The sequence below is a fragment of the Leuciscus leuciscus genome, assembly GCF_965113295.1.
Source record: "Leuciscus leuciscus genome assembly, chromosome: 20".
In the NCBI taxonomy this organism is placed as follows: Eukaryota; Metazoa; Chordata; class Actinopteri; order Cypriniformes; family Leuciscidae; genus Leuciscus; species Leuciscus leuciscus.
Genome location: NC_138744.1, coordinates 27361716 through 27383490, shown reverse-complemented (window position 1 = coordinate 27383490; position 21775 = coordinate 27361716). Strand labels below are relative to the sequence as shown.

At 38.2% G+C, this 21775-nt stretch overlaps 3 protein-coding genes across 5 annotated transcripts in view; all 3 read right to left on the bottom strand.

The window, feature by feature from the left end:
* gask1a (golgi associated kinase 1A) overlaps window positions 1-3056 on the bottom strand; it is a 40971-nt gene extending 37915 nt beyond the window's left edge. Inside the window, exon 1 of one of the 3 annotated variants that reach the window (XM_082150327.1) lies at window positions 2603-3056. In XM_082150327.1, the coding sequence (XP_082006453.1) occupies window positions 2603-2608 (6 nt within the window). In that variant the 5' untranslated portion in view covers window positions 2609-3056. The remainder of the gene's footprint in view (window positions 1-2602) is intronic. The other 2 variants (XM_082150326.1, XM_082150325.1) reach the window with 2 other exon arrangements.
* Window positions 1-21775, bottom strand: part of ddc (dopa decarboxylase) — a 229050-nt gene that overhangs the window by 107090 nt on the left and 100185 nt on the right. The gene's annotated exons all lie outside the window — the stretch shown is intronic.
* Window positions 5057-21016, bottom strand: entpd3 (ectonucleoside triphosphate diphosphohydrolase 3). Its single transcript, XM_082150382.1, has 10 exons — window positions 20862-21016; window positions 19205-19327; window positions 18273-18390; window positions 11667-11826; window positions 10806-10965; window positions 9469-9696; window positions 8748-9020; window positions 6615-6725; window positions 6355-6489; window positions 5057-5794 (listed from the first exon to the last, which is right to left on the bottom strand). Exons 1-10 carry the CDS (start codon window positions 20916-20918, stop codon window positions 5603-5605), a joined length of 1557 nt encoding a protein of 518 aa, XP_082006508.1. The 5' UTR covers window positions 20919-21016; the 3' UTR covers window positions 5057-5602.

Sequence of the window (21775 nt, the reverse complement as noted above, 5' to 3'; positions counted from 1 at the left end):
TTTTGCCAGAAAAAAACTCTTAACTCTTACCAAAGTAAAATTGTAAGTGCCCAGAGTTTCCGATTGTTTTAAAAAGGAAATTGGCAAGTACAAGTAAAAAACTAAACAAACAAAAAAAACAGCTATCTGTCATAGGTTTAGTTTTGGTGTAAAAATGTTTATGTCATGCAGACAATAACTAAATCTCTCTATGAAATCTGATCATTTGGTTTTCTCTCAAAAAACAGATTCAATTCTTTAAAGGGATAGTTCACTTTGAAATTAATTTTTGGTATGTTTTAGCTTACCTCAAGGGCATATCGTTTTTACCTCTTATACGCAGCCATGTCGAAGTGATCTGATCTGACGTGTACGCAGACTGGTGCATAGATATATACACTAGATGTCGCCTTAAAGACATTCGTTCCAATGAACTGCCGTAGACAAGGCGACATCTAGTGTGTATATATCTATGCACCAGTCTGCGCACACGTCAGATCAGATCACTCGGACATGGCTGTGTATAAGTGGTAAAAACGATATAAATACTGTTCGTTTTCTCACACAAACCGCTCGTTTCGTGTCTTAGGCCATCAATGTGTACTTACGATGGGGAATTGTTTAATTTGGACGATGGGGAATTGTTTTAATTTGGACTCTGTGCTTGTGTTTTGAGATAATGACCATAGACCTGCATTATATGACTGACAGACAAGAACGGTTTGACCTAAAAATATCAAAATTGAAACTACTGCGGAAAAAAAGACACCTACATCTTGGATGCCCTTGAGGTAAGCTAAAACATACCAAAAATTAATTTCAAAGTGAACTATCCCTTTAAATTCCAAATTTTACATCAACATCTGTATGCCAGTGCCAGCAAATGCAATAAAATGTTATGTCAAATGCCTCTATACATGCATTATTTCCTTGCTCTTGAATGCTTAAATCTGATTGGTTGATGAACATTCTAAGTTGTGCGTGTGCAATTATTTTCAGGGAAACATTAGGCAAAAGTATAGTTCCAGGCATGTCTTGACCGCATCACGTTCATATCACTTCGCCAAACGTTTTCAGTTATTTCAAAGGTCCTTACAACAACAAAATAACCAAAACCCACAACGACACGGACCAAGCAAAAAAAATAAAAAATAATTAAACAATAGGATAAAAATGACAAATTATTTCAATGATTTCGCCACAAAATTACATTTAATTATGCAGGGAAAGCGCATACTCTCCCGCTCTCTCTCCCACTCAAATGCACACACACATAGTACGGACACACACTCGCTATAAACGTGTGGTCAGCGCTGCTCTGTCAATTTTATCAGTGAAAGAATTTAGCAACATAAACACCACATGACATTTATAACTAGTGAGGTAATAACGGCGCTGTTCATGAAGCAGATAAGCTTACAGTTTCACTTGTAGAGATGCTGCTGCCGAAGACTGCTGAGATACACACGGACTCACACACGCTTAACCGCTTGTGGTGAGCATTATTTTCTTATAATTCAACAGACATGACAGTCATACATTTTTCGTTACTTAATCATTATTAAAGAAGGGTTTCCCATACTGGTATTTGAGGGAACTGCAGGGGGTTTGCGACTGGTTGAAAAGCTAATAATTAAAATAAATAATTTTAAATACAATAAGCACACTATTGTCTTTCTAGAGTTGCTTTACTGCAGAAGTTGAATGTCTCATATTTAAAGTTTGTTAGTTCCCTTTAATTTACTTTGAGGCTGCTTTGAAACATTCTGTATTGTAAAAACTCTATAGGTATAAATAAAAGTCACTTGACTTCGATAAAAAATCTATCAAAATAAAACACTAAAATATTACATATCATTTCAGTATTAAATCTCAGTGAGTTCTTTAAGAAAATATTGGGTGCGGCTGACAATAAAGTTTGGGAATCCCTGTAATAAATGGATCAATGGTCTAACAGCAAAGAGTGTCCACTATGTTCTAAATAGTGCCTATAGCAGTGACCCACATCAAAGATAACCTTAAATAATTTTACCTCATAAAAGACTAGATTTATCCTAGTGGTTCAATGATAAGCAGATAAAGACCACATATGATTTTTCATCACCTTCTCTGCAAATAGCAATGCAATAATAGCATGGTAACTGCAACCAAACCCTCACAGGCAGAACGCAGTTAACTTTGTGTCTGCTGAGTAAGGGAATTTAACAGGGTCTGCTGGGGAGGGCTGGAGCTGGGATGAATGATTCAAAGAACTCTCAATGCTGTAAAAGTTGTACAACTCTTGGATGCATCTTGCATAACTGACAGAGTGTTTTCTGCAGAGTGTAAATAAGAGGTCTGATCGCAATACACACAATGTGCTTTAGTGCCATGTCCTGCAAAGAGCACTACAACAAATTATTTTGATCTGTCTCTGAACTATTATTTTCCACTGAATTCAGATACATAACATGCATTCCAACTTAGGTGAGAGTTTGCATTGTGAGTTAAACAATAAAAACTCATCTCAGACAATGAATGCTTACAGGTATTTGATGATTCACTGAAGAACATGACCTGTGCAACATAAACTCTAGCAACTTTAAAATGTATAATAAAGAACAGTTCTCAATTGGACACTTACCATCATAAACACTAACGTCAGCAGCCTAATGCTTTGGCTGTTCACTCACAGCATCAGCGCCACATCATCTTAATTCCTGCACTCCTCATTCAAACACACTATTATTCCAGAACGTAAAGCTCTCATCTTAACTGGACCATACGTGAGATGCATCCAAAGTCAGATTGTTTAGTGACTTTCCCTTGGTTTATTCTTCAGTTTCCAATGCAAAGTCTCCAAAGTCTCAGAACAAAGCACTGATCTCTAGCAACACGTTGCAGGAGGATGGTGGACTTGAGAAGGAAAAGCAGAGTGGAGGTTTGGAGAGGAATGTGCTGTGTAACATGAGAAGTCTTTAAAAAAAAAAAAAAAACATACTGAAGAGATTTATTGTCCTGGGCTGGGCGCCTCTAGAGTTTACGCCGTATTGCTAATGCACATAGTTGTATGTGATCTTCACTTTATTTTTTATATAAACAAAATCCTCATTCAGATCTTATTAAATTTACTATGTTAACTGTAATTTCCACTGAAGTAATTACATCTGGAGTTAATGTTTTACAACATTTCTGTGGCATCTTGGTGTTAATATATCATTACAAAAAAAAAAAAAGAAGAAAAAAAAGAACAAAATGATGAAATATTCTGAAACATTGTTTGAAGGAGATCCGATATTAATAAATTATGATTTCATTGTACTAACAATAATTGTCCCTAAAATGGGGAATTGGAGGAAGAAATGGAGGGCTTTGGAAAACTGTTTCACTTGAATTTTACAAAGAAAAGGATTTCTATCAAGTGTATTATTCATTATTCATGGTCCTTAAAGATTTTGTCTAGAAATGATTTATTGGACCTTGAGAATTTATTGTGGGATTATACTGTCCTCTTCTGGTAGAATGGTGATTTACAGTATAAGGGAAGATTGCACACCATGCTAGTTCATGGGACCATGTTGTCACTAGTGTACACTTCACCTTTTTTCTATTTTCAGACATGACATTTCATCTTTATCATCTTTAACTAAAATGATAAACAATAAAAAAAATATTATTATAAACTATAATATATAATAGTATCAATAATAAAACACCTTTGACTAAAAAAATCTTTAAGGGATGCTTTTAGCCTTTTTAACCTAATAATATCATGGTGAATTATATCTGGTCAGATTAACTTTACAAGTACGTACAGTACATATGTATGCTCTGTTTTGTTTAACTTGCTTACTGGAGTGTTGTAAGGCACTATTCTGTATAAAGTAGCCTACTTTGGAACTGATAAATTTGATAAATTCACTATAAAAAAATAAATGTAATTAATACTTTCTAGACATTATACATGGAAAACAGACAGGAGGGTTTCAGAAGATGTTAAAAAAAATAATTTAAAAAAACTCCAGCTGAAGTCAAACAAGAAAAAGTTTTTTGTTAGGGCCAACAAAAATATAACTAGTAGTCATCATCTGGACTACAGTATTTCATGTAGAATGTCATATATATATATATACAATTGCAATCGAAATGATTCAACCCCCATTGCAAACCATTTGAAACTGCAGAAGTTGTTAAAAGTTGCATTTTCAGTTAATTTTGGAGAAAACACTTGAAACATTTGTTGTGTTGAGCTATTTTAATTACTTTTGTTTGATTTGTTCTTTGCAAACAGCTGAAATTCACACACACACAGTTGCAATCGAAATTATTCAACCCCCATTGCAAATCAGGTTTTTTGGCAAAAATTACAGAATTTCAGCTGTTTGCAAAGAACAAATCAAACAAAAGTAATTAAAATAGCTCAACACAACAAATGTTTCAAGTGTTTTCTCCAAAATTAACTGAAAATGCAACTTTTAACGACTTCTGCAGTTTCAAATGGTTTGCAGTGGGGGTTGAATAATTTTGATTGCAATTGTATATATATATATATATATATATATATATATATGAAGAGTTCAGATGCAAAAGCCTCTAAATGCCATCTGAAATTTTCTTATAGAATGATCATTTTTATCAAGCTTGTATATTTAAATTCAATAATTTCCCTTAAATGGCAATGAAGATTACCTATTAATTGTATTATAAGTGAAATTACTGAACTTAAATACACAAGCTTGATAAAAATGATCATTATATAAGAAAATTTCAGATGGCATTTAGAGGCTTTTGAATCTGAACTCTTCATATATATATGACATTCTACATGAAATACTGTATAGTCCAGATGATTTATATAAATATATATATATATATATATATATATATATATATATAAAATACATTTTATGGTTGGTTTTCTTAATGTTTTGTTTGTTAACAGACAGAACCCTGGCAGAAGCACCAGACACAAATTATCCCCAAAGTAGTCCCTTCCTTGTCTCCCTTACATACATTTTTGTCCATTTTTAATAACATTACTATATTACATTATAGAATGCCCAGATCACAAGTTAAAATACCTCATTTCCCAAGCAATATAATCACTAGTCTTCACTGCCATAACAACCATAACATTTATTTAGATACTATGACATTTCATCCAAAGACAATGTGTGCTGAAGAGCACATGCAGAAATACAAGTGTGAGATACATAATGCATGATGCTAAGGATAAGACAAACATAAGATACAATACACAATCAAAACATTGACATGACCATAGTAGATACTTTTTACTGTATATAAGCTAAAACCTTGTCTTCGGTGTCTTCATTCAAATCCACAGGACAAGACCTTGCCACTGTATTCCTGGACTAGAAATACCTGTACCCATTTTTGGATAGAATGACATTTAATACAGGTTTTTAACACATTTGGAGTTCACATCAGGCATCTTTTTTTTAACCTTAGCACCGCTAGACATTTAAGACCTTCAGGTTCCAAAACTAAAATCCTTCTCTAGCAGGTACATCTGCATTGACACATCAGTGTCTCTCCTGGTTTCCAAAACCTCCCTAAGTGGGACACTGGTCCTACAGATGAGAACTCAGTACAATATTGATGGGAACTCAGTACAAACACCTCAATAACAGAAGCGTGCCAGAGCAATGACAAGGTACGTGAGGGTGATAATAGTCAGTGCAGAGAACAGGAGGAGGAGTCCAGTGAAAAGAACATTGTTTATGGGTAACTTGATGATTTTCCCTTCGGCTGGTATCATGTTGGAAAGAGCGAGCATGTAGCCAAGGGACCAAGCTATACTGGTCTTATTTACCTGAAACACAAAGAGACAAATGAAGAGGTCCAGTTCACTGCAGCATTTTGGATAGATAGAGCTGATTTGCTGGAGGGGGAGAGATAATATAATTTGGCCGATATTTCACATTACAATCATGCATTGAGACTTGAGGTGACTGTTCCGTAGAAATCATGTACTCAGAAATGCATTTGCTGTGAAAATGTTTTACATTAATATTTGAAGGTCAGGTTAAAGTCAATCGACAATGTTTGTCACAACAAATATGAAGTTTATGGTGAGCCACTTACAATGGATGTAAATGGGACCAATTTTTGGACCATTTAGAAGCAGAAATATGAAGATTAAAATGTTTAGAAAAATATGTACATTAAGTGTTTTGTTACACTTTTTTATATACATTTTAAAAACAAATTACAGCCGTTTTAGGTTTTAATGTGCAATAATATCATGGCATATATATATAGTATACAGTATATATTGTATGGCATCATTGTTTATATACATATATACACACACACACAATATATAGCCTATATATTCACACAATCTCATGATAAACATGAAACACAATGCACCTCTTTCTGAAAATTTAGATTTTTCCAGTTGCCTGTGTTGAACTTGTAACCATCTGCAAGAATGGTATGCACATAATTTGCAGAGTAGCAGAAGGACTTCAGATGGATGTCATCCATGCTGTAGTTTTGCTTGAGCTAAAGGAGGGGAGGGGGGACATTAAGACATTAAAAGGTAGGTTTATTGATTGTACACAAATAACCACACCCTCCCAATCTATATTTTCCTGCAAGTCGTGATTATGCAGTTGGCTGGTACTCACACTTTTCCAGTCCTTTGAGCAGAACAGCTTCATGTTCATATTGAAAAGCTCCATACTTTTGGAACCCTCTAATTTAAGAGCCAAAGCAGTCCAGTAAAACCCTGCATAGGCCTAAGACACAAAAATAAGTGCTTTAATAGATCCAGATGAAAGAAATATAGCTTAGGCTGTAACATTTGGTCACATTAACATGCAAGAAACAATGACATTTGATGTTATTGGGGTTCCTCTGGGTGTGAAACTCCAGCAGTCCAGCATTAAAATCTGACCAGCAGATTTTAATGCTATCCTTATTAAACGCACCTTAATCAGTTAATCGAGGTCTTCAGGATTACTAGGCTGTGTCTGAAATTGCCACACTACCCTTAAATAGGGCACTATTTGAGGGAACAGCCATTTGTAGTGGTGTCCGAAACCATAGTGGACATTATCGAGTGCAGTCATTCAATCCCATAATGCACCGCAATAACGATTGTACAACTAATGTACACTCAACGGCTAGAGAATACCCATAATGCACTGTAAGGGTCGTCCCAAATGAATTCCCATGTCTCGCCCGAAGATAACGCCTGCAGCTGAATCATCCATCCATCCATTTTCAAAACCGCTGGTCCAATGTGGCTACAGCATAATATCATACAGATATAAATAGCTTTTTAATTCATTATTAAATTGTTTACTTAAGGTTTATACATGCTATAGTTTCCATGACAGAGTTCAAGATCAGTCTTTTCATTACTACTGGAGTTGCTAGTTTGCTAAGTTTTGATTATTTACGGCAAGCACAAACTATGCAAAAGCGGCTGCCCTTCTGGCACACTAATCCACTCGTTTTCATTCACTCCTTCAAGTGAACTATATTAGTGGAGCAATGTAGGGAATGGTGAATGAGGGTATAGGGGGCGATTTTGAAAACAGCTCTAGAAACTTCCAGGCAGGTGTTTTGGAGCTGGTTGGAGCTACACTGCAGGACAGTGGCCCTCCAGGAGCAGAGTTAGATAAATATGACATACTGTACAGATTTGGAATGATATGAAGTTGAGTAAATAATGACAGAATTTTCATTTTTTGGTAAACTGTTCTTAGTTCTATCTTAAAGGAACACTTCCTAGGCAGATATTGACTTGGGACTATATTAGGGGGAAGTACAGGCGAAGCACTGCTGCTTAGGCGAAGCACTGCTACTTGGGCGTAGAGATATCACGCAACACATGAAATGTGAATATGTGGTATAATATGTGAATGTGAATACAGGTATAATATGGGTCGATCTATACATGCGTCATGTTTAAAATAATCACTTACTCAGTGGACAGCTGTCCATTTGGTCCATTCGGTGTGGGGCATTTTTTCCAGTTCACTTTATCACACCGAAAAAAAAAATCGAGTACTGCAGGATGGGCAAATGCGGGCACGCTCAACTTGATCTGACGCGTTGAGCCTGGTCATCGATGGCAGTAACTTGTCCCACTCGCCACAGCACAGACACTCTATTTCAGTCTTACACCACCAGTTCGTGTTGGCTATCATCCTCACGTCCTCAGGCTGTTGAGCAATCGCAACCTGTCATTCTATTTCCAAAGTACGCAGCTCATCTTCTGAAAACTGCTTCATAGAGGTATGTTTCTGGCTCTTGACTGTCTGAGAAGTCACCCTCTTCGTGTACTGTAGGAAAAATAGCCAGCTACTATTCACGCCGGTGTGTTGACGGATGTCGTGGGATTTCATGTGTTGCGTGATATCTCTGCGCCCAAGTAGCAGTGCTTCACCTAAGCAGCAGTGCTTCGCCTGTACTTCCCCCTAATATAGTCCCAAGTCAATATCTGCCAAGGAAATCGCCTAGTGTTAATCTGCATCGCTATTTGTACTCGTTGTGAATACGCAGGCCACAAGAAGTAATTAGGTGGGTTTTTTTATTTTTTTTTATCACTTTTACTCATGACATGCTAGCTGGCAACAAAGGATTCCATTCATTAAGCTAAGCTAAGCTAGCGCTGACCCTGTCAAACTAAAACAATGCATGCACTGAGACAAAAATGCATTTGCCCACCTATCTAAATGTAGGACAGAAGGTGAATAAGCCCTATTTAAAAAAACTGTGGAGTGTTCCTTTAACTAAAGAAAAATACCTACCATGAAGTCTCCACTGAGGTTTGGTTGATAAACTCCATCAAAGGAGCAGTTTTCAGCTCCCTGGCAGGATGTTAGGTCAAAGATACTCCTGACCAAGACTTTACACTGTTCAGGGTTACTCTGTCCAAAGAAAGTAATATTTTGCTTTGGGCTATACCTCAAAGGAGCGTCCTTATTTGTACATTCACTTCCAAAAATATCCTCTGCAGGCATAGAGATATTATAACCAGAAGGATAACAGGGGTGCATCACATTAGCCCAGTTGGCGTATTCCTGAAAGGAAAACAATTCAAAGAGTTAATACATGTTATATATGTTATATATCATAGAATTGTAAGTAACAGGTTAAGCTATTTCCAGGAAGATTTTACCTAAGAGCAAATCAGGGAAATGTAACATAATCCATCCCTCTATTTCAACCCTACATTAAATGACTGAAGTATTGACGTGGCTTGTTTGGGGAAATGTTAAGCATAAGCTACGGGTTTAATTGCATTGCTCAGCATCAGCAATAATGTATTTTCTAAGAAAGGTTTTACACAATTTTGTGATCAATATCTTAGTATAATTACTGATGGAGGAAACATACAATAATACTCAATCTAAAAGTACAAAATAGTCTGCATCCTAAATAAGGTTTATATTTTGGTTTAGGTTATAGGTTTATATATTAATACATATTTTGGTTGAAGGAGCATTTAATGACATGAGCATACTGTACCTTTGAAAGTTTGGCCCAAACTCTTTTCTCAGCTTCATTTTTCCCGTAGCAAAGGAAACTGTGTGTGTAGATATTATATTCATAGCCATAGAGCGAAACAGTAATGATATCTTCTCCTTTGGCATCATCAGAAGTAGCAAAGGCAATCTGGGTGGAGGCTCCACCCAAGTCCAATGAACCAACTGTCTTAGCCCCACGAGGATGTACCCAGGCATTCCAAAGATTTTTCTATAAAACAGACTAAAGTTTAACATTTTAAAATTTCAATTAAGCTCTGTTGTCCAATTCTGGTTTAGATTCAATATTGTGTCATAATATGACTGCAATGTATGAACACAACCGGACTCTGTTTCATACATACAACTGGGCTAATACTACAGTATGAGGCTAAACTCAAAATCTTGCTTGTAATTTCAACTGAAACAGGAAGACACGGTGGGACATATCGAGCAGCTCCTCTCCTTTTTTTAAAATAGCCAATAGCGTTTTGCTTATATTACAGCTCGGCCAGAGCCATTGAGCTCGGCAATGCCACATTTGACAGCTTATGACAGCCACAGTCTAATACATTCCCCTTTAGATTTAATATGAAATTGTTACTGAAGCAAAACAGTGATCATAATCATGCAGAGGATGTAGTTTGAAAAGTATAGTTTGTGTAGATGTGTCATTTTGAAATTAATGTTGCTGCATGCATGGCACCATTGTTATGTCTTCCACTCGTCAGTGCTGTTTCTAATTCCGAATCTGTTTAACCGTTTCTCCTCCTAATCTCCTCCATATTGCTTTAAAATATAGCATTCTGTTCAGAATTCAAATGGGTTCGATATGTTTTGTGGTCATATGATCCACTCTGTGCTAACGTGTCTCTGAACCAGAGCAGACACTAACGCAAAACCATACTTCATTCACCCCAATGGAAAGCATATTTACACTGTCTGAATTGTTCCCTATCCCCTATATAGTGTACAATTCACCATATAGAAAATAGTAATAATGTGAACAAGTGAACGATTTCAGCCACAGCTTCAACGCCTATTTATAGAGTAGGGGGCGGGACACTTCAGATTCTAGAGAGCATTTGATTGGACAGAAAATCTGATGAGAAGCTGAAGTGCAGAGTGATGTCACATTAATCATATTGGTAGAGGTGAGAGACGGTACGTTTTTAATGCTTATATCTTCTAAATGCGAATTTCGTCATTTCGTCATTCAACATTTATGTTGTTTGAATACATACATTTAAGATGAAACTGTAACCAAACAAATTCTGAGATAATCATTTAGTTCCAAAGACCAAAATAAAAAAGGTTCAGTAAAACAGCCCATGAACTGACCTCTAGGAAGTTACCCATCAGGTAGTTGACAGTGATCCAACCATAAAGGCCTTCTTCCTGTCCAGAGATGATGGAAGCATTTTGGAAATTAAAAGGAAGAGAGCTAAGGTAGTTCCTCATGTCTTTCAGGATAGCGTTTGATGTGTCTTCATTTTTCATACTGTGTAAAAAAGATTGGGCAAAGATGTAGCACTCATGGCGTCAGTGTCAGGTTAACTTTGTGGCTAAATATATGCATTTATCCATAATCATTTATTTGAGAAAAACACAATCATTTAAACACTAGAAACAAGTGCATTAAGACATTTTTCTTTTGCTATTCACCTTATTTTTATCACAAGAGCGGACGGCAGCATTTGTAAATTGAATGTTTCTGGCTTCCAATTTCAACAGCTTCCTGTTATTTTTAGCTGTACAAAACAGCTTGTTATGCTGCTTGAAAATGCAAGCTTTCTTATTTCTTACCATATTATTTCATTATGCATTGTCACAATTATAAACATTCTGGTTTGTTCTGGTCTGTTTCCTTGTTCAAGTTTCCCGCCACTCATCAGTTTCCACGGACACAGCTGTATGTCATTATGTTCATAACCTGTGTTTATTTAAGTTCCTACCTCCTTTCCCTCATTGTCTGGAATTGTTTGAGTCATGCACACTGTTTTGTGTTATTAGCTCACGTTAAATAAATCTTGTTATTTTGAACTACTGAATCTGCCTTCATCTTCATTGCATATAGGCGAGTATGATGAGCTCTTAATATCATAGCAAATGGCTCTACTGATACATAAATATATTGTGATGCAAAGGTAAGAACGTAACCAGAAAATATGATCGAAAAGAGGAATGGAAAATCATTCTTACTGTAGGAGCCTCATCCCTGCTGTCGCCCCAAGGAAGACTGGGGTGGAGTTATACTGATGGGAGGGAATGGCCTTGGTTATCTTTGCCATGCAATGTTTTAAACTTTTCCATGTCTCTTTGTCCTTTTCCTCGTCTACACCAAGATCTGAAATTCCGGGGCCTTGAAAAGACACACCATATTATATAAGTTCTGTTCTCTTTCAGTCGGGTAACGTTCGACTTAGTCGATCGTATACCGACTATATGGGATAACGCCTAGTGAGCCCGATCACTCTGATTACTCTTAAAATCAAGCCAACAAGCTTTGGCAGGAGCGTAATCAACACCCCGCCTTACCCTGTGGGTATAAACACGGAAGTGGATGCACCTACCAGTTGTCTTTCGCTTTCGGAGTTGATCGGTTCATTCTGATGGTCTCTGATCGAGCGACTATACAACGAGTGTGCCGGTGTTCTTCTGGATGACTCTCCTGGTGTCGGTGTTTACAGCAGTTGCAGCGGTGGTCGCGAGTTACGGAACCTCTCTTCAGCTGTTTCCACAGCATTTTCTTCTTAGTAAGAGTGTTTTGTTGACGCGGTTGAGGGCGGAAGTAGTGAGTGCTTCACTTTCAAGTGTTGCTGCGGTTGTTCCCCTGTGTGCTCCGTCACTGGTGACGGGTCCCATTTCTAAAAGGGCAAACACGGTTGTGATTTGTGTGTCTTTTTCAAGATGCCATTTCATCCGTGCGTTTCTGGGTGCGGTCAGTCTCTGTCGTCCTCTGACGGCCACGAGAGCTGCGTCACGTGCCTGGGCATTCAGCACTCTGAAGCGGCTCTTGTGGATGATTCATGTCCTCATTGCGGGGATATGATCATCTCGGTGCTAAGATTGAGACTCGCTTCCATTAAACGCGTAAGTGTAGTCCCTGTGCCTTTGCCCCGTTAACCTCCCAGGGGAAACCTGGAATGCTGCAGGGTACGGGAGATCTGAGGGGTACGTGGTCCCGTGGATCCCTCCCGTTTCTCGGGCATAGAAACAATGGGGGAAGCTCAGCAGGAATGCGCCGGTCCCTCTGTGATGGACCGACCGGACATTTCTTTTGGGGCAACTCCGGACGATGGGATGTCCATCGCAGCATCAGAGGGGGAGCTTGATTTGACGGAGGAAGACTCGGTGCCGTTGCCCTCCTCCGGGAAGGTGGCGATGCCGATGTTGGATCCTGAAATGATGGCTATGCTCAAGAAGGCCGCCGAGGCGGTCGGGCTCGTGTGGAATACTCCACCGCGTCCCAAACCGTCTCGGTTGAATGATTGGTTTCTTGGAGCGGGCCGGTCTGGTTCTCAGCCCGCTGCTCCGGTACCTTTCTTTCCTGAAGTGCATGAGGAGCTCACTAGGTCGTGGAAGGCACCTTTCTCTGCCAGAAACAGGCTTGGTAGCTCCTCCTCCCTCACTACCCTCGATGGAGGTGCGGATAAGGGTTATGAGGCGATTCCCCCCAGTGGAGCGGTCTGTTGCGATGCAACTGTGTCCAGCGACCGCTACCTCCTGGAAGGGAGACCCTCGTCTCCCCTCTAAGGCCTGTAAGTTCTCGTCTGCTTTGGCGGGCAGAGCTTACAAGGCCTGTGGGCAGGCCGCATCTTCGCTGCATGCCATGGCGTTGCTTCAGGTCCACCAGGCCCAGGCACTCATGGACATGCACGAGAGTAGTGCAGATCGTGAGCTCATGGGTGAGCTCCGCACTGCAACCGATTTGGCCCTCCGGGGTACAAAGGTTGCAGCTCGCGCGATCTGTCTGGCGATGTTCACCTTGGTATCGGTTGGGCGTCAGGTTCCTGAGCAATGCAAGTGGTCATCCTTCTTGCATAGCTCTTACCTTCTCTGAGACTTCTCCAGTGCCATGCACTCGGAGCAGTCCCCCAAGTAGTCAGCGAGTTAAAAACCTGTTTTAAGTAACAGTTCTCTTATTGTGTTTTACTCCTCAGAAGGTGGGAACTTGCATCATTTCAGTTGACAAAGTGTGCCTGGATTCGGGCCAGGCCTACTCCTGCAGGGGACCCTGGCCTGGATATATGCCAAGGCTCCTATCTCTCCTGTAATGGGAATAGATAGTGAGCCTGCGAGCGTTCACTCGCAGGAGGCAGACCCAGCCCTGACTTTTCTCTGCTTCTCTAGCTCTGTGGTGGTAGAACAGAACGCAAAGTCTCGGTACCGGACTAACTGCTTGTCTTTTTTTATGGGACCAGCAGAAAGGAGGGCGGTTCCCTGTGCGATGGTTGGCCCACGTGGGAATGTGTGGCCATCATCTTGGTGGAAGTCCAAGGTGCACCGTGTCCACTTGGGTTAAGAGTCCCTCCATCTGGAGCGTGTGCTCTTTCCTAAGCGTCGACATGGGTGCCTCGCTGAACAGATATTGTGTTAGGGGTTGGGCGACATTACACTAATGTGTACTGAACTCACGGCTTAGTAGGCTCCTTCATTGAAGTCAGCCTCACTTAGCCTGAGTTTAGTGTCGGCTTGCTACGCCATTCCCTCCTTGGACTGGATAAGTGCGTAAATTTACTCTGGTGAGTTCTACGGAACCCTATTGAGTTCCTCTGAGCCCCCTGTCGGTAGTAGACGTGGCGGAGTGTCTGATACTAGTCCTATCACTTGTATGCTTGTGAAACTTGTGTTAGGTGGGGCCCATACGTTGTGATCCCTACGGTGATCCTGTATGTGTATTTCTCTACGGCATGCTTCCTACGGTAAGCTCGTATCTTCCTTCGGCAGAGTCACCTCTGCAGTCATTGACTGGTTGTGTCCCGCTTAGGTGCCTGGTCCATATGTGTTTTCAACATGTTACTCTCATGTAGATGTGGCTTCGCAGCGTATACCTCTCCTTCAAGGTACGCTTTCCCAGTGGTCCTGTGGAACAGCAGTGACTTCCTGACCTAAGCTCGACCGTCCGCCATGCGGAGGCTCTTGCAGCTTTGTGTTTAGGCACTGGAAGGTGGCAGTAGTAGTGGCGTGTTAGAGGATCCCATACAGTCGGTATACGACCAACTAAGTCGAACGTTACCCGACTGAAAGGGAACGTCTCGGTTACCAATGTAACCCTCGTTCCCTGAAGGAGGGAATGGAGACTTAGTCCCCTTGCCACTTCTACTGGACCACCGCTGACTGGGGCACGATCTGCTCCTCAGCGAAAAACAACTGGTAGGTGTATCCACTTCCGTGTTTATACCCGCAGAGTAAGGCAGGGTAAGTTGATTACGCACCTGCCAAAGCTTATTGGCTTGATTTTAAGAGTAATCAGAGTGATCGGGCTCACTAGGCATTATCCCATACAGTCGGTATACGATCGACTAAGTCTCCGTTCCCTCCTTCAGGGAACGAGGGTTACATTGGTAACCGAGATGTTATCGGCCAATGTATGTATATTTTTAAGTCACATTATTATTCTATCACTGCCTACATATTGCTCAGTAAAAATAATAGTAAAGAATTATACTCTCAAACCAAACACTAATTATGAAATCACAGCTGGAAAAATTAAATGACTTCATATTTGACACATTTAAGGCTGCAATAAAGTAATTTTTTTGCATTTGACCTTTTTTACGGTGTTGTCATTTATAACTGACTTTGTTCTATTACGGTATATGGTTTTTGGCAAATTGTCAAACTTCACACACACATTCAAATGCAGTTTCACAATCTGAAAAGTAGTGAAAAGTTCTTGGTGTTTCAAAAAACATTAAAAAGCATTGTTAACATTCCATTTCATCTTGTGCTGCTATATATCATTTGGAACTTGCAAGTGAAAATGTCAAAAACTTGACACAAATTCAGATGCAACTTTGCTGCGTAGAAAGTAGTGAAACCATGTCTAATGCCTGGTACACATTGTACGATTTTGGGTTGTCCCATACAAAAGATAACCAATCGTGGTGATTTCTGTGGCTGTGGTCTAAATGGTAATCATACGTCGTACAGTGATAGAGGTTCAAAGACAGCCGTTCAAAGATGGCCTGCGATAATTTTCTGTGTCAGAAATTTAGCATGATCATCTCAGTGTGTTTGCTGCTACGACCTACGTCTGACTAGCCAAATAAATGCAACATATAATGGCGTATTGGTCAATGAGACATGGCGCTAAAACTACTTACCTCAAGTTCCATTAGCAAATTTGAAATGCCAAGTTGGCCTCTTTTCCCTAGCCATGATCACGTCCATATTCTCTTCTTTCCCCTCCTCACCTTTTTTTTTTTCAGCTCACATAAAAACCAATGCCTAAGTGCGATTGATGTTGCTCTATTTGTTTTACCACTAGCACATGCTGATTACGTTGTATTCTTCTACTAACTTGCAACGTAGTCTACAATACAATGGGTGTCATCATCGTATAGTCTACATAGATGTTGTACCCAAGTTTATTAGATTGGGGTTGGGCATTGGGGTTTAAAAATAAAAATCTTTAACATGGTTTCTTTTTTTGGATTTTCAAATCAACAAGTGATAATCAACAAGACTCTTCTCTTTCAGTGTACCCCCACACATATCTCGATTTTGATTTGTTTAGTCCTCATTTGTGGATCATTTGCTTGTCATTGTTGAGGCCAATAGGCAGTGGCATCTTTCCTGACCTCTATTTGATAACACCTTCCAAACTGACATAGGATAATGTACCCAAATGCCTGACTTCCACAACAATCTGTGACTTATATTCTTCATCTCTACCTTCACCCTCACTGCTTCTATCCTCCTTGATCTTCAACTTCTTCCTTTCTTACTACGACCTTATTTTCTGATGCATTGCCGTCACCATTATCAATACTTTCTGGAAAAGGCACAGCTTTTCCTCTCTGTCTTCTATAAAACTTACTAACAAAACACAGGCAAAAAGGCAATACTGCCTTCCACTAATGAACAATATTGCCAGCTACGCAGAAAATATGTATCCTCTAAAAGGACTATGTCATTTATGCATAACACACAGATTTTTTGGTCTTTGAGTTATTGATTTTACAAAATTTGCATTAAAAATGACAAAAAACTTTAGAAAACATGTCTAGATGTTCAATGCTATTTTTTATTAATTGAATTTATGTGTATTTCCGAGTCTAAAATGAACTCACAATAGAGCCTTGACAGCATGTGACCTAACATCAAAATAAAGTGTTAGCAGATATTAAGCAACGAGTCTACTGATACTCAAATGAGAGTTAGTTGACATGTAGTTGCAAATTTACTAATGTCTAAGGTGGACCATTGAAATAACGCGTTAACATATTTAAAAGTGTAAGAATTTGGTAGCAGGGTTGCAAGTAACACGGCTGTATATTTAACCTAAATGAAAAGAACACTCCCTTTACAATCGCTGGAGCTGTCAATCAAACAGCGCAAGTTTATCAGTGACTGATTTCTGCACTATCGCCAAAACTCCTGTTATAATCAACAAATCTCTTATTTACATAGTGTTTGCGATGTTAGTTATGATGAAAGCATTCGTGAAAGTGCAGAAATCGAGTTGCAATTACGAGATCACTGCATTTATGCGCTCAATATATCTGTGATCGGTTACAATGCTCATCCACTGCAACCTTTCATGTCACGATCTAAATATAATATAATACTTATCTGACCGTTATCAGTTTGTAGCAGTAAATGAAGAGATGTCTTATCGATCCGGGCTGTATCCAGATCAGATTGAGGACCTGCGCCTAAACACGACCACAACGCATCCCTGAAGTATCAGCAGAGGTTGTGTCAACTAGACTCCCCCTGTGAAGGCCTCATCGACATGACAGCCATCGGCACTGATCCTCAACAAACCCGTCTCCATTCCGACGTGATGACTCCGATCTTAAACCAGATAGAACTGGATACTATTCTGATTGTACCAAACCAATCTGACTTCTGACCTATAATACTGCCTGAATCATAATCATACATTGTTTGTTCGTTGGCCAGAGGAGAACTGGTTCTCCGACTGAGCTTGGTTTCTCCCAAGGTTTTTTTCTCCACCCTGCCACCTGATGGAGTGTTGGTTCCTTGCCACTGTCGTCTTTTTTGCATTTTTTCACCTTTATTGCCATTGGCTTTCGGCTTGCTTATTTGGGGACATTCAATTTAACATTTAATTTAATATTCAACAATAATATTGATCTGCCTGCATTGACACCATTATATGAGAACTGAACTGAGTTGGACGGTGACATCACAGTTTTCTCCATACAGTTTTCTATATATATATATATATGAATGAACTAAATTAATAACTTGTTTTACAACAAAATGAAACATCACCGAACTTACTTAAGCTGGACTGTGACGTTATTTTCTTTAGAAACAAACTTTGTTGCATTTTCCTGTTATCTTTGTAAAGCTGCTTTGAAACAATCTGTATTGTAAAAAGTGCTATTTAAATAAACGTGACTTGACGACTTTAAACCTAGTACTTTTCACACCAATTTGACTTTTAGAACAAAAAAACAATAAAAAAAAAATTGGGATAGGTTAACCAAAGTATACAGTATTCTTGGAAAGTGCCACCAAAATCTAGTTCAGCTTTTGGCTACTGTATAAAGAATAAGCCTCCATGTGTTTATGTAAACCATCCAAGGTTTTATGTCAGTTGATTTGTACCTGCAACCTGGCACTTTGTTGTCTGGCTCACAACCCCAGTGTTGTTTTCTTTTTCGGCAGGCCACTCATAGAGATAAATGGTAGTCCTGGACGAGCCTGCATCCAAAACAATACCATACTGGAGAAAGAGAGAGCAACAGAAGTGAAGAAGGACATTACTGTAACCAAAGATCAAACTCTAAAGATCTTGCACAGCCATAAAGAGCTCATTCATTTGCACTGTTCACAAAATACATTGCTGAATAGCAATTGCCCAAATCCCAAGGTCTAAATCATGACTGAGTGAAGAACCCAAGAACAGACATGTCTATTTGCCCTTAGCTCTATTGAAAAAAAAGAAAAAGCACATTCTTCTTTGGGAAAATTTCCAAGGACTTTATGAGTCATCAAAAGGATCATGTATCTCAATATTAAGGATGCAGCATTGTATTGAATTAAATAACTCCATGAATGGTGATTATCCATTGAAAGTTGTTTTGTGTTTAGGAAAATAGGTTTCCGTTCCGTGTTACAAAAACAGTATTTGTTTTCACGGAAACTGAATGAAGCATTTTTTTTAATAGTCATGTATAATACTCTTTCACCACATTTTACCTGCCATTCATCTGTAAATGAATAGTGGCCCATGTCATAACTATTATGTGGGATGTGAGATGTTTGTTTTTCCAACACATAATAGAAATATAAAAAATACAAACATCACTCTTTCATGTATAATTAACAAGAAAATTTGTATGATTAAACAATAGGAATTAATCATTTAAGGGAAAGTCATTCTTGAACATATATTACTTCCCATGTGTGACTGGTAAACACCAAATTATGCTTTTGTCCCATAATTTTACACACTCTAAGAGGTACACAATAGGTCTGTTTAATTGGATCCCACTTGTACGGTTTGTATCAGGCATGCTCAAATTTAAGAATTTTACCTTGAGTCCACGGGATATATAAGTCTTCTTATGAGTTTGCACAACTGCTATAGAAATGATGACCGCTATGCTGGCCAGCATAAACGCAGTGGCTAAAGCTACTGCCACTTTTGCCATTCTCACCTACAGACAAAAACATGAATAAATCAAATTCCCATTGATTCCCATAACTGAACACTCCTTATGCTCTTCACAACATTAACATGTGTCTGAGACTTGGGCAATTATCTTTTTTACTCTGAATGTGGTCATAAAATGCATCATAATTACTCAATTACTTTTTCACTTTAAAAAATAATGTGTCAGATAATTGGCAGTTCTTGAAGAGTGACTAGGTAACACTTGAGTAATTAAGGGTGCATTTTATGACCACGCTCAGAGTAAAAAAAGACAATCTTCAAGAACTACTACCTGGACCATTATTTTAAAATGTCTCAGATGTTGTGATTAGTAATTAATTGGCAATTCTTTATCATTTGTCATATTTAGTAGTTCTTAATGAGGCTAAATTTATTCAGCAATAATTTGATCACCTAATAAAGAACTAGCTCAGTCCTAAATTTGCTATTACTTACTGATTAGTTCATCTTGTTTCCATATTAGTTAATAGTACCAGTAGTAGTGTTAATGTAGTAGTTCTACTCATTTATCTTGTATTACTTCATATATAGTTACCTATTAACAATGGACCGTTATTCTGATTTTATTCTGAAAAAAAATCTTTTTTTTCCTCCAAAGAATCATGTTTCCAACACAAGAAGCAAAAATAGCCAAAAATGGATTTTTATAAAAGGTTAAAATGTGCAGTTGTAACCTTGAGGTGAGCTTTAAATGTAAGTGCACTCTTGTAACCTTCAAGTTTATTCATATTAAATGTAACATTGGATTTGAACATTAATTTAGATGTTATGACATAAAGCACATTTTAATTTTAACTGGCAAAATAATTTTAGTGTTTTTATTTGCTGAGCCCAAGAAAGATTAAAAACGTTACTTTTTAAATGATTTCACTCTCAGCATTTGCTTGAACCAGTTAAAAACGTGCGAGTACAGACATATCTACTTTTGTGTACATACATCCTTTTATGTTTATGTTTGTATATTTTTGATATACTCGCATGCACTCTGTAAATCGCTGGCTTGTCATCTCATGTGAAAATCATCTGAAGCACACCCAGTTTTGTACCTTCCTCAGCCAATATACACATATCATCATGGAGACTTTTTCCATTACCCATATTATGGTTTCAGTTTCTAATTTGATTAAAGAAAGTGGTTAGCGGTTCGAACTCAAAGACTGATCCATACAGTATATTTTTAAATAACAGCACAGAAGCCGGATGAGAATGACATCCAAAACTCGTAACCATGAGAGAGTGCTTTTTAAATTACATAGATTATATATTTCTTATATATTATTGTACTACAATATTTTATAACATTATATATTTTTTAACTTATTAATTATTTAATTGCTCTTTTTTTTAGAGATATGGCAGATTGCAGAGACACAAATCAATAACATTTTATAACAAAATCAGTTAATCTGAACACACATTTGGTCCATGATCTGATAAGAAAGCAAATATCAAATACAAAATACATTCATGCCTGCAACAATCAGGGCATTAATACAGTAATAAAAGATTTTGCCTACCCCTCTGCGCGAGGCTGCTGTAAGGTGGTCAGAAGATTGGGACTCCTTATTGATCATTCTGTCCAGATTTGCAAGACTGAGAATGTGTAACTGTGTTTGGATGTGTGTGAGCGTGTGTGCATATGTGAGTGAAAAAGCGTGCTGAAGAGACTGAATGGGAGAGGTTTGGCTGTCACTCCCAATAAGCAGGACCTTTCTATTGAAGTTCATTACAAAACTCCACCCATTCAGATGGATTTTAATAAACAAAAGACCATGCTGAAGAGACAAAATGGGAGGGGTTTGGCTGTCACTTACAATAAGCAGGTCCTTTCTATTAAAGTTAATTGGAAACTCCACCTATTCAGATGGATGTTGTTAATAATCAAAAAGCCATTGTTAACTTTTCTGAAAATAATGAATAATTATTTAGCTATTTATGCATTATCTTTGTGGATGAATTATTTTTTTTTTTTTTTTTTTTTTTTTTCATTAAATGACTAATGGAAGCACTTAAACACGTTTAACATTCCCATGATGCTGTACAGACTAATTTTGATTCCTTTCTGGATGTGTGCTGTTACATATATTCTTATAGCAGTTCCCATTGTAAATAAAAATATATCAATATCAGTAACAAAAAATATTTCATTCACTAATGTTAGAGTACAAAATAATGACTAGATTTGTGGGAAATACAGACAACGTAAAGACAGTTTGCAAGAGTAGATACTGGCAATTTAGCGGTAAAATATATCATTCCCTTTCTGCCCACTGCACATTAGGTGTTTTTAAAAGCATGTAATATTATTTGAAAATCCCCCTTTTAATGGGTTATTTTGTTTGCTTGGTCAGCTGGAAATGTTTATGCCTGGTCCTAATGGGGCACTTTACAGCAACCTGAGAATGAACGAAAGAGCTCTGCAGTGATCAGT